Source organism: Ostrea edulis, chromosome 8, assembly GCF_947568905.1.
Source record: "Ostrea edulis chromosome 8, xbOstEdul1.1, whole genome shotgun sequence".
In the NCBI taxonomy this organism is placed as follows: domain Eukaryota; kingdom Metazoa; phylum Mollusca; class Bivalvia; order Ostreida; family Ostreidae; genus Ostrea; species Ostrea edulis.
In genome coordinates, this window is record NC_079171.1 from 49572828 (window position 1) to 49587487 (window position 14660).

A 14660-nucleotide genomic window follows, 5' to 3' on the forward strand; every position below is an offset into this window, starting at 1 on the left:
TCGTCGAACGATGCATGTGTATATAAAATTTAATACACTTTACCCGTAAAACAGCAAAAGTAACCGCGCGCGCCGGTAAGTTGGAAAATTTCCAAGTTTACTTTCGGAAGGTCGGTGGTCTCTTCCCAGGTACATTGTATCTGGGTTTTGTTTTCCACCAATAAAAACCGAGCGCCACCAAATAACTGAAAAATTATTGAGTGTGCCGGAATAGCAAAACAATCAATCAATTAACAATATAACTTATAGAAGTTTGACTTTAGGTAAGTGTCTCGGTACGGGATATCCGCTCGTCCGCGAGGTCGTGTTTCGCTACGCACAACCCCTCTACTTACGGGCACCTAACTAGACTACAGTCCGTTACTTTATAGCTTTTGATAAATAGTGCGTATTAACTTTAAAACACAATATTCGATAATTAATTTGCATAATTCTTTGCAAATACATATATTAATATATCTTCACTTCAATATATGTCATAATACCTGTCCAAGCTAAGGAAATCCGTGTATATTTGTGAATACCATTATAACATGAAAACAAATGAAGAGTTTCAACAAGTTGATGGTACGGGGATTTCAACAGTCTCGATTGAAGTCAGCATTTCGCAAATTATATGGTCGTTATAACGATCTAATTCGTCAATACAACCTCACATTGGGTCAAATGCTGTCTGACGTGTTTTATACCGATTGTTAAGCCGTTCTTGGCACACTGATTTTGACTGCGGATAACTCCGTTTACCTGATCAGGATATAGGGCTCACGGCGGGTGTGACCGGTCAACAGGGGATGCTTACTCCTCCTAGGCACCTGATCCCACCTCTGGTGTGTCCAGGGGTCCGTGTTTGCCCAGCTATCTATTTTGTATTGCTTATAAGAGTTATGAGATTGATCACTGTTCGTTATCGTCACCTTGCATTAATATGCACAATCCCGTGGAAGGTACCATTCACTGGTTTGTTAAGTATGGATAAAGATAATTTATAGAGCGTTATGCAGAAACAGCAGTTTCATTTGAAAGTGTCCATTGCATTTTCCTGAAAGTGTCAGTTTCAACTGAAAGTGTCCGCTATGCCTATACAGCGTAGAAATTGAAAACAACAAGGTGAAAACTGTTCGGTGTTTCACAAATAATGTATTGATAGGTAATGCTATTCTCGTTTTCATTAAAGAACCCTACCTGTAGCTTGGATGTCCAAGTCCACACAATGTTTTCAATGACCTTGGTTATTCAAGTCTGATCTATGTTTTATATTGTCATGATTGTCCGAACCCGTCAAATTCTCTTCTGCCTGAACCTTTCTGTTGAAATTGCTCCTCTTACTTTGATACAGAATGTACGTTTACTGGTGACGAGTTTTAGAAATACTATTGAAAGATTTCTACAAGATATACCTATGCTGACTAAGCAATAATTCATATGGTGTCATGATAGTCCGTCTTGCATTGATTTCTTAAACTTTGTAGAACTCATGTGCAGTACACTCAAATGATGCATTAATGAGATAAAATGTATTTTGATGATCGCAGTTTTGTCAATATGAAAATAGTAACATGAAAGTAGGCATCCCCTAGAAAGATTGTAAAATAAATCAAGATATAACCCACGTACAACATATTTCTTGTATATTGCAGAGTCGTGGATATTATACCGTGGTCATAAAAACGGAGTGTCGGATATCATACGCGATGCTTATAGGAATTATGGGGACATGGAATTTGGGACAGGCAACGTTAACAAGCCAGATGAGGATACTCAAATACATTATACAGATATCAAGAAGCCATTGACGGATGTTGAGCGGCATGTCAAACTCATCAGCATTGCGGGGAAACAGGTAATCCACGAAACGCAAGACTGAAACTTGATCGAGGCAAAACACACAGACATACCTTGCATCTTTTGATTGCTAATAGAAACATTTGCTAGGATGCGAATTAGTAAACACCATATCCCTCCAATGCTATAGGCTGATGAACATTGCGTTAAGTGATAATGAATGAATGATAGACATAGTTAATCTCTAGGAGGCGTCGTTAATTGGAAAAAAAGAGTTTCTATTAAGTTCCAATAGACCGACCTCTCTCTCTCTCTCTCTCTCTCTCTCTCTCTTTCTCTTTCATTAACATTGGAAACTAGATAATAAATGCCCGCCAGCATTTGGAAACCCATTCGAAGCACTAGTTAAGAAAAACAAAAATCATATACCAATATACAGTGTCCCCGTTGCATTTACAAGACATATTTGTTCTCGGTAGAAAGTTTGCTTCGTAATCGGGAGGTCGTGAGTTCGAGCCCCGCTCTTGCGTTAAACCTAAGGAGTAAATTAGGTACATCGTGGTTAAGGTATCCTGAGTAAAATAAGACGTAATAACAGCATATTTAAATTAATGTAAAAAAAAAATTCAAGCATCGCGAATTCTTACAACAGATCGTTTGCCAAAACAAACAAGTAGTGTATCACGTAGGGAAATCCCCCTTGTCACTATTACGTCACATGAGGGGGAGAATTCAAGGTCACAATGTAATATAAAGATTACTTTAGTGCACATTATATATAAAAACATGAGACTTGTATATTATCAAAGAAAAGTAAAAAGTAAAAAACAAATCATCTGAAAAACAGATTTAAATATATACAGCTTATAATATGACATTTTCCCCGCGATACAACTGTAGTCCTGTTCGTTGTGATGTACTTTATATAGTGTAAAGTGCACTGAAGTACAGTTTGTGATTTCTGTTTTAACATTCTTCGGGACACCTAAAGCCCCCTGTATAGTGATTTTTCCTCCACAAAACGATTGGAATTTATCTGTGATAATCACGGTTTTTCGGGTATGACCTTAAAATGGATGTCCCGTGTCGAGGCAGGCGTTGTCACGTTAACAAAAAACCTCACCGCTACAGCCCAGGTAGAAAAGCGAATGTAATGTGGTAGATAAACTACAATTCGTGACGTCATAATATGTGTGAAAAACATGCCATCTGGAGTGAATTACATCCCCCATTTGAAACATACTCAATCATTTCTCGATCATGTGCAAAAATCTTTCATTCTTCAAATCAATTCAAACTCTTATGACATTCTTAGGTCACCTGAGTAAACTTAGGTGACAGATTGCAATTAGTTGTCGTCCGTCGTGCAATAACAATTGCACATTTTTAACATCTTCTTAATAACTATCATTCCGTATTTTTTTTCAAATTTAATATGAAGCGTCATTGGGACAAGAGGAACTTAAATTGTAAATTCCATGACTCGTGGAGCCTACAGGGTGGTGCAGAAACTGCCACGAATTGACCAATTTTCAAAAAACCTTGTCTACACACAGCTGAAGGAAATTTAAATCCACATTAATATAGTGCAGGAAAGCTTCTATCAAATTGTAAATTTCATAACCCCCAAGATAGAAGTTCTGACCCCAGGGCGGGATCAGTCTTAGTATGTAGTGATGATGCCTTCTTTAGTTTCATTGATACTAAATGAAAACTAAGTGACATCTAGAAAGAACATATAGTCCTTTAACAAAAATGTTAATTTCATGATCCCAGGGTTAGGGGTTTTGGTATCAGAGTGGGACCAAATTATTTTCAAATTTGGTATGAAACATCATTTGGGGCTAGTGGGAAATACATTGTAAATTTCAGGACTCCTGCGCCCCTGGGGCTTGAGGGGTGGGATAGAAACTGCCCAAAATTGACCAATTTTCAAAAATATTCTCTATAACCGCACTTGTGTAAGAAAAACTAAATGCATGGTGATGTAGAGCAGGAAAGCGTTTACCAAAATTGTAAATTTCATGATACCCGGGGTAGAGTTTCTGACTCCAGGATGAAGCCAGACATGGTACATAGAGTTTATGTTTGAAACATCGTTAGTGTTATTGATACTAAATTGATATTTAGAAAATTGGTTGATACTAAATTGATATTTTAAGAAATGATACTCGGGTTAGAGGTTCTGACCTCATGGTGGAGCCAAACTTGGTACATGGCGTTTATGTTTAAAACACTTAGATAACATCTTCTTAAGTGTTTTTGATACTAAATTAAAACTAAATTGATATTTAAAAAGATCCCAAGGGTAGGGGTTTTAGTGCAAGAGTTAGGCCAAATACTCAGTTATCAAATGCGTGAACAATAGAACATGTTAACCTCTCGATAACTACCATAAAATTCTTTTCTTTGATATGAAGCATCATTAGGACAAAATTGTAAATTCATTGACTTATGTACAATTGGGGCCTGAGGGAAGGGGCAGAAACCGCCAAAATTGACCATTTTTCAAAAATATTCTTCTCTACAACCGCACATGTATGAGGAAAACCAAATGCATATTGATGTAGAGCGGGAAGCTTTTCTACCAAATTTTAAATATGATGATTCTTGGGGTAGATGTTCTGACCCTGGAGCAGGGCCAAGCTTGGTATATAGCTTTTATGTGTAAGACATTTAAATAACATCTTCTTTAGTGCTACTGATACTGAATACGCAATTTCCGAGTTCCCCAATAGTTCTTTCCCTTTGTGGAACTCTTACGCACAGTGAAACGCAAAACATGCTATCGTCCACACGCGGTGGGTACAAATGCTTATCACTGCCTTCATAAGTTTATTAGTATTTGATGATAAATTAGTTGAAACAAAATCGATAATCACCATTTTTCTTTGATTAAAATATCACTCGTGCAGAGGAGGAAATAAAAAAATAATTTCATATTTAATTTAATGACCTAATTCAAACAAATATTAGTCTTGATATGGTCAGTTTAATGTATACCAACGGTTGATATAAACAAAATTTACACTTTCATTACTTTTATCCACATTTACATAGCTAGTCTATAGTATGTGTATATATCTTTTACCCACCCAAGCGTTCAACAGAACACTGAGAGTTGATATCTCGGAAGTTGCGTATTGAAACTAAATATATACTTAGAAAGAGCAGGTAGTCATTTTCCAAAATTGTAAATTTCATGATCCCAGAAGTAGGAGTTTTCGTATAAGAGTGGGATGGAAATTGTCAGTTATTACATGTGCAAACACTAGAACATGATCCCAAGGATAGGGGTTTTAGTGCAAGGGTGAGGCCAAATACTCAATTATCAAATGATTGATTAAATATTTTTTAAAGTCCCTCTCGAGAATCTTTCACTCATATGGAGATGTCACCACTGCCGGTAGGACATTTTAACCTCTTGATAACTACCACTCCAATTCTTTTTAAATTTGATATGAAGCATCATCGGGACAAGAGGAACATAATTGTAAATTTCAGGACTCCTTTTCCCCTGGGGCCTCAGCAGAAACTGCAAAGAAAAATGACCAATTTTCAAAAATACTCTCTACAATCAGACATATGAAAGAAAAAATAAATGTATAGTGATATAGAACAGGAAGGCCTCAACTAAAATGGTAAATGTCATGATCCCCAGGGTAGAGGTTCTAACCCTAGAGCGAGGCTAAACTTTGTACATAACGTTTATGCGTAAAGCATCTAAATAACATCTTTTGTGCTCAAAATCACTCAGCCTCTCACATCTGTCGACGCGGGTTAGAATCCCGCTCGCGTCGGTAAGTGAGAAAGTTTCCCATTTTACTTTTGGAAGGTCGCTTGTCTCTTCCCAGGTACATTGTATCTGGGTTCTTTCTTCCACCAATAAAAAGTGGGCGCCATCAGATAACTGAAAAATTGTTGAGTGTAGCGGAAAACATCAATGAATCGTAAGCTATACTATATCATAAACAGCCACATGTTTTGTTTACTTTGCCACGGCGCAAGTATTTACCATTACCTGTAGATATTGTGTCTTTAGTCATGCTGATAGTGATTAATTCGTACTTTTAATTTTAGTGTGTTGCTTACATGTTTTCGCAAATTATTGCACATCGAATTGAGTCATGTCAATTCTTTCATAAGGTAGGATGAAATTAGATTAATACCAACTGAATAGCTACGCAAGTTCAGTCCATGTCCTTTTCGATGATTGTTTCAAGATTAGTATACTTGTCTGTTGCATTCTATTGATTCTTAAACTTGAAAATGTTCAACCATTAGAGGTAATGGACTTATACATGTAATAATATTGATATTGTGTAGAGATCTCTGCGTATTTAATACTAATATTGTATCATCTGCCTAGCGCATGCTTTTGTGTCAACGTCATTTAGTTGACAATGTTTACCTCCGTAGTTAACAATGCATAAAGCCATAATGCTAAATATAAGTGGAAGTCAAACCTTCTCATCGCATGTCGCATTTTACCAATACAAACAAGGAAATGCCCGGATAGTAAGACATGCATATCAATCACTTTTGTCGCTATTTTTAGACCTATCACCCGTGTGAAGTAAAACAGGCGGAAAGTTATATTTTCCTTTATATTCTGATATTAAACTTTGTTCCCATATTATGCCCCGCTACCCTTTTCCCCCGGCAGCAAACATGAATCTGCATTACCTGACATTTCTTGTATATTAATATATATAAAATCAGGACCTGATACCCTTAGGAAGAAAATTTTGAAATACTTTTCCCCCTTATTATTAATTTGAATTTGACTTTCAATTTGAATCTACATTATTATACCCCCCGCAACAAGTTGGGGGGGGGGGGGGGGGGTATACTGGAATCGGGTTGTCCGTCTGTCTGTCCGTCCGTCTGTAGACGCAATGGTTTCCGGACTCTAAAGCATTATCCTTTCCACTACCATCACCATATCCTATATATGGACTACCCATGAGATGAAGATGTTCCCTATCGATTTTGGGGTCAAAAGGTCAAAGGTCAAGCGCACTGGACATCGAAGTAGCAATATGGTTTCCGGGCTCTAAAGCGTTATCCTTTCCACCTACAGTCACCATATCATACATATAGACTACCCATGGGATGAAGATGTTCCCTATCGATTTTTGGGTCAAAAGGTCAAAGGTCAAGCACACTGGACATCGAAGTAGCAATATGGTTTACAGGCTCTAAAGCGTTATCCTTTCCACCTACAGTCACCATATCATACATATGGACTACCCATGGAATGAAAATGTTCCCTAACGATTTTGGGGTCAAAGGTCATGCGCACTGGACATCAAAGTAGCAATATGGTTCGGTTTGTCATGCCATTTGTTTTTTACACTCAGAAAAGAGGTAGTTTATACCTATTACCAACACCCTTTGCACTGAAAAAAATAACTAGTAAAATACACTAAGCAAACTAGTAAAACTACTGTCCATACAATCACTAATTTAAAAGTAGTTTTTACTAGGTGTTAAGTAAGTTTACTATTTGTTAACTAGTAATTTAACTAATCAGACAGTAAAACATTACTTCAATCAATAGTAAATATTAGTATGCATTCAGTAGATTTACTAATTTTCCATTCCTGTATTCCATTGCCAAAATTACTAGCAGTCTAGTAATTTAATTGATAGGACAAGTAAAATCGCCCTGTTAATCCTCCAAAAAATTGAATACAGAAGATAACATCAAGAACTTTAATCTGAAGTTAAAAGTCTACATGATCTTCTGGTCAATCTTGATTGCGATGGGGGATGTATCTTCTGTGGAATTTCTTGAACCTGTAATCAGGATTTCTCAAACTTTTCTTTACACAGGATTGCCAAACAGTCATCAGCATCTAAATGAACAAAAACAGAACAGTGTGTTAAAATGTATTAAGTTGCATATTAAAAAATATCAAGCTGTGTGTTCGATTTCTAATAAATAAACATCAAGAATTTAAAAAAAAACAGTCATAAGTTCAATGACAAACCTTTTAAGTCAATGTTTCCTCTCCAGCATCCCAATAAAAATGGCGTCTCGCAGAATAGACCTTGCTGCAGTTTTCGCGGGCAACACGGGTCACGATGCTTTTGACGTCATATTTCTAGTTACATCACTATCTTGCTTAGTAAATACATTACTTACTAGTCATGAGCAAGTCTTTACGAGGCATCCTAGTTAAATTAACTAGGTATTTTTTTCAGTGTGGGAGATTGGGGTAAGCGGGGGGTATTCTTAGTGAGCATTGCTCACAATACCTCTTGTTTAAGAAAGTGTTCACTTATTTTTTTTTTTTTTTTTTTTTTTTTTTTGGTCTTTGCTTTAAAGTGTTTTAAAAATAAATGCCACCACAATCTCATTATGTATCGATTATTTCCCCTTTGATAAGTGTGTGCACTTCCATTTGAACAGTTGAATATATTTTCGTTTGAATCATAGTGAAGTTTGGCATGGTATATGTTTCAAATATATATGTTATCAAAACGTCTTCAAACTTTCAGCCGATCTATGATGCATCGTCACCATTACACACTGAAGCGTCGGGCGCTGGAGAAGATTTTTTGTTAAAGTTTGAAAAGTTTGTTTCTGAACGAGAAGTGTCTTTCTTCAGTCAAAAAATGGATTTCAGTAAGTGTCACTTACGTATCATACACATTACACCTATAATCTGAATACATCAGAGTTATATAAACACTTTGTTTCATTTCTTTCTCAGAAATGCCTGTTCCCATAGCAATCATTGTATGTGAAGGCGATATCAAAACTATTGCGCACATATCTGATGCACTGGAAATGAAACTACCTGTGATTATAATTAAAGGCTCTGGAAAAGCTGCCGATTTGATATTGGACTACCTGGAAAAGTAAGGAAATTGTGTCTCATGAGTAGGAAGATCATTTCCCTTTCCATACGTTCGTCATTAGACGGGACGTACAGTGTAATATGTTAACGCGCTGTCTGGCTGGCTGTCCACCCTGGGCCATGTTTTCCGGACTTTTTTCCCCATAACAGATGTATGTACGACTTTGCAATTGGTCTCAATGTATCCCTCAAGAAATGTAAAAGGGAGTTTGTATTTCAGCTGGATTGGTCCGTCCTGACTTTTTGGCACACTGTTTTTCCCTGTAATAGCTCTAAAAACTTCATTGTTATTTTGGATTTCAAACATTTCAGTTCAGCATCACTGAAGAGACATTATTTGTCGAAATGTGCCTCTGGTGCATCAAAATTGGTACCGTATAAGTTTTTTATTATGACCCCTGGGTCGAGGCCTCTGCTGGTGGACTGTTAGTCCCCGGGGGCTTCTACAGCCCAGTAGCTAAGTACTTCGTTACTAGCTTGAAAACACGGATGTATATTTAATTGCGGTTATAAAATAGAGAAATTCATTTCAAAATTAAGGATTATCTCCCTCACGCATAGCTTTTATCATTAGATGAATTTGACTCCACTTTTTTGGCACAGTTTTTGCCTATAATAGCTCTAAAACTTCATTGTTATTTCAGATTTCAAACATTTCGGTTGAGCATCACTGAAGAGACATTATTTGTCGAATTGCGCATCTGGTGTATCAAAATTGGTACCGTATAAGTTTTACATACTTTAGGGCTGTACATAAATCAAACAGTTTTCCCGACTTTGCTTACTACAGGATGCTTACTCCTCCTAGACACCTGATCCCACCTCTGGTATATCCAGTATTCTGTGGTTGCCGAACTCTCTATTTTGTATTGCTTATAGGAGTTATGAGATTGATCACTGTTCGTTATCTTCACCTTTCACAGATACAGTTATTAACCTGCAATTTACACATAAGCTTCCTCTTGGGGGAATACAAGTTATAGCGCTGTTCGTGCGTGCGTCCGTCCGGGGTCATGTTTTCCTTTTTTTCCATAACGGAGTCATATACAACTTTGAAATTTGGTCACAATATCTCCCTAAAAAATTGTAAGAGTGGGTTTGCATTTCAGTTAGATTGGTTCATGTTTTACTTACTTTAGGGCGCTAAGTAGGTCAAACAGTCATCCGGAATTTTTCTCGTTACAGATACGGATATTGCCCTGTAATTTACACATAAGCTTCCTTCTATTGATTGATTGTATCTTGCTTAACGTATCGCTCGATAATTTTTCACTCATATGGAGACGTTACCAAGACCGGTGAGGGCTTCAAATTTAGGCCTATGCACGGCGCTTACGGCCATTGAGCAATGAGGGTTCTTTAGCGTGCCAAACCTACTGTGACACGTGTCATCAGTTTTTAAGGTCATCTCCGAGTACCCGTGACATTCACACCTGATGCCGAACGTTTGGCGATGGAACTATCAATACCCGTTTTAACAACTTGGGTCTGTTGCGGCCGGGATTCGAACCCCGGCCTACCGCATGCGGTGCGAACGCTTTAACCTCTCGGCCAGCTTCCTTCTAAAAAATGAAAGTTCAGTTTGCATTTCAGCTGGATTGGTCCGTCCGTCCGTGACCTACATTAGGACTAAAAGTAGGTCAATCAGTTTTACGGTCTTTATTATGAATACAGATATTGTCCTGAAATTCAGTGAAAGTTTTCCCCTTAAAAGAATGCAAGTTAGCTGGATTGGTCCATCATTGACATACTTTTCAGCTAGAAATAGGTCAAATAGTTTTCCGAATTTTTTTTCATTATGGATATAGATATTGTCATGAAATTTAGTCAACGGTTCCCTCTCAGAGGTATACAATTTCAGTTTGCATTTCAGCTGTATTGGTCCATCCTTGACCTACTTTTGAGCTAAAATCAAACAGTTTTCCGGTTTTTTTCCCCATTACAGATACAGATATTGCCCTGATATTTAGTCAAAGGCATCCTCTCGTAGAAAGACAAGTTCAGTTTGCATTTTAGCTAGATTGGTTCATCCTTGACCTACTTTTCGACTACAAATAGGTCATACAGTTTTCCTGGTTTCGTTTTCATAACATATACATATATTGTCCTGGTATTTAGGCAAGGCTTCCTCTCGGTGGAAGACAAGGTGCAGTTAATATTTCAGCTGGATTGGCGCACTACGACCTACAATACTTTAAGGGTGCACACCTGGAAACAGCTGAAGACGTCTCAATAAGACAATTTTCAACGGGACGTAAAATCAATCAATTAATCAATCACTCTACAACTGATTTTCACCTAAATGTAACACACAGAGATGCATCATGGTTGTAATTTACCGTTCTTCATCGTTATCAACCTTTTGGAAACTTCTTACCTGGAAATGTAAATGTACTAACTAATTAATATAACTTGATTGTTTCAAATTCTTATATAGTTCAGAAATGCGGAGGAAGAAAGCAAGCTTGGTGTTTGGGATACGGTTTGATGATAATACCTACGAAAAGCTGGAAATGTACCTCGATACCATTGAAAAGAAAAAAGATTTGGTTTGTTTGCTTTTCACATCAGATATGTTTTAATCTATGAAATGAAACTTGTATTTCACACTTGTATACATATGGACTTCGCTCTCTCCTTATACCGTACGCGACACAAACATTGTTTGAAATATCATTGGAGCGAAGCCATACAGATATATTCGATTTATTCAAAATATGTGAATAGGTTTAAAATGAATCATATGCAATATATATATATATATATATATATATATATATATATGTAATAGAAACGTCAATATTATCATGTAATGTAATAAAGAAAACAATATCTTTAAAGATTGGTGTATTTGATGTGGACAATGACGATCCCTTGATGCTGTCAAACATTGTTGGTGAAGCTGTCGTCAGTTGCTGGGCTATTGAGAACATTCTTACGGAAAAGATCCAACGTATATTATCACTCACATTAAAGGCTATTCTTCTACTTAGTAGATATCTAAATGTTGGCGTGTGAGAAAATATAGCTTATGACTGATCTGTATCTTAACTCCACACTCAATGCGTAATGTTTTTAAAATATTATGATATTAAGCATGGTTCCACATAAAAATCAGGCAAAATAGCATTTTCGTGATAAGTCCATGTTCACGAAATGAACCCAAACTTAGCATACTAACTCACCGTAATATGTTTAGCAAATGTACAAAGTACATGTAATTTTTATTTATTTCCCCTTGTTTCAAAATTACGGACGTACATTTATGAACATGGGCAACCCACGTTTGGTGCAAATCTATACAAAACACTACTTGTAATCCCTTTGAAATCTAAGCACAGCAAAGCGGGTATGCGAATATATCATTATATAACATTAAAACGATGAAAAAGGCTTGCTCTGAAATAAATATGTTTTGTTGTTGAAAGTTTCAATATAATATTTTAAAACCTCTCGGAATGTTTCGATTTTCATGTGATGTCGGTTATCGTTCTTGAATTTAACCTCGATGATCGCTATGGGCGCTGCGCTGTCAACCACGCTAAGTGCGCGGAATGTGGCGGATCCAAAACCTAATGCAGTGTAGGACAATATTCCGAAAAGTCTTATCTAAATGAAACGTACATGTGCCTATTTACCTTTGGAGAGTGTCAGAAATACATTGATACATCTGGCGTCACTGAAAATAGACGGAGGCATACAGACTGAGTGTGAAACAGCCGACAATGAAGACCACGCAAACTATCTTATGGCATGTCACCGAGTCGGAGCACATTATTCATAATTACTATACAGCATCAAAAATATAACGAATGTTGTATACATGGCATTGTATGAGACGACTACAGATGACACGCCCTCCCTTGTTTCAAAAAGTTTCATACTTTCAACAGTTACGCTATGCTGTGTTTTAATCGACGATATTTTTTCAATTGTAATGGTCTGCACTAATAGCAGACATATACGTATGCTCCACACAAACGCTTCCTGTCCCAGATATAAATGTAGATTATGCGTAAATGAGGATCAGTAGTAGTAGGTATCACCTCAAAAGAGTGCAGTTATATGTACTACATGTGGATTTCAGTTGAATTTGCATATACAAACGTAAACCATAATATGACTTTGTGAGATGTAATGTTTACTATATAATATAATCCTCCACCATTACGAAGCACTGATAGCCTAGTGGTAGAGTATCCTGGTCAATATCCTAAATGTGCCTGCTTCGAATCACACAAACCGTCGTTTGTTTTTGTTTTTTGTCTAAAATCATTTTATATACCATCCCCCCCCCCTTCAAGTTATATTGTGTAACGTTTAGACTGATTAAAAATTGACACTGATGGCCTTGACATTGGACTATAATTTGAGTGGAGCGTCATCGACGTAGTGATTATGATGCCGAGGCGTATATGGAAACAGGGGGGGGGGGGGTATTTTATCGCATCAGGGCCACACTTCTGCGTATTGTTCTCATATTTGAGAGGGAATCCAGCCAGGAAAGACAGATACACCAGGCACTTCTTTATAGATGGATAAGTTGTCCAGATAAAGCGACAACATTCAAACAACCAGGTTAGTGACTCGAATTTTCTCAGATATCTCGTATCTTTTGAAAAGTCCGTCAGTTGTCCGTAGTGCCATAGAGAATGATACATGTTGATAAAGTTTAAGTGTACGTACATCTTCAGTGAAATACTACAGGCACAGATTAAAGATTGACTATCGGGGATATTTTTAAAGACCTAATTTCGTTTTTAAAACAATCTTGACATTGTTTCTAAAACCAAAGTGCTTGAGGAATCGCAAGTATCAATCACTAGATCTATGTCGCATGATTTTGGTTATAGGTAATTCAGATTTATATCAATCAATCTGTTGATCTATGCAAACATTTTTTTTATGAGAAATGCCTCTTCTCCCACCCCCTCCCCCAATTAACATTGTGGAGGTGCACTTTCAACAATTATTTTTCAAGTAAATATTAGGCCTAACTGTGTCATGCTTGTTCCCAGTGTCATGCTGTTGAACATAGTTAACATATAGATCTGGTAAAGGATTTTAAAAAGTCATGAGTGTATCAATGACTATGATATGGTCTAGATTAAATCATACATATAACTTTGTACACTTTACTAGATTCACACCTTGTGTTTACACACCAATACAGATAATTAGTGGCTCAAGAAAAAACATCCAAAAGAAAACAAATTCCTATGCAGTGTAACTTAATTAAAACACATGTCTAATATAGATATCAGTTCAATACCTGACATTTTTAAATCAAATTAACAATCCAGTATTAAGATAAATTGTAAGTGAGATATAATGTCTATGACTAATGTAGTAATGAAATAGTTTCAATGATAAATAAATGTTGGAATTTATATTATGACAGGACCCAAAGTTAACATACAGAGAAAATGATAAATATACTCTCACCACAGAAATTCCATCACCAATGTCACTGAAAATCCATGATGTAATAAATATAAATTATTACATATCTATGCAGTTAAAGGCAACCAATGGAGATTCTGCTAAAACCAATGTATGAATTTTTTCCTGTTTCAGATGTAAACATCATATTGTATACATCATCATTAACTGTAATGTGTTGCAGATTGTTTTAAGATTAAATTTGTATTATCGAACCACAAAGCTTTATTTACATTGGATCAGAAATGTCTAAACTATGAGCATATAAATAAGACATGGTTTATACTTTTGTAGGAATTGCATCATTGCAATCGCAAACCATGATTTTGAGTCCACACCAGCTTCCGCAATCTGACAAATGAGACAATTTATGGGAAGTATCCATGGGTAACTGACGACGAGGAATTAGAAGATGTGAAGGATTTCCACCAATTGGAATTAAACTAATTGGAATGAGGTACTAGTACTTGTCTTTTATACATAGAAATGCTTAATTTAATATGAGAACAGAAAAACATCATGATTGCTGATTTTTTAAGGTAAATCTTTAATTCTGAGGAATGTCCA

General features: G+C 36.5%; 1 protein-coding gene across 3 annotated transcripts in view; it reads left to right on the forward strand.

Annotated features, from left to right (window-relative positions):
* The window catches only part of LOC125661864 (transient receptor potential cation channel subfamily M member 8-like), a 70566-nt gene that overhangs the window by 16900 nt on the left and 39006 nt on the right, over positions 1 to 14660 (forward strand). For 2 of the 3 annotated variants that reach the window (XM_056146373.1, XM_056146372.1), the window contains exons 4-8: positions 1638 to 1840; positions 8290 to 8416; positions 8505 to 8652; positions 11089 to 11200; positions 11493 to 11604. In XM_056146373.1, coding sequence (XP_056002348.1) covers positions 1638 to 1840; positions 8290 to 8416; positions 8505 to 8652; positions 11089 to 11200; positions 11493 to 11604 — 702 coding nt within the window. Of the gene's footprint in view, positions 1 to 1637; positions 1841 to 8289; positions 8417 to 8504; positions 8653 to 9295; positions 9370 to 11088; positions 11201 to 11492; positions 11605 to 14660 lie in introns of those variants that run through there. The other variant, XM_056146374.1, reaches the window with a different exon arrangement.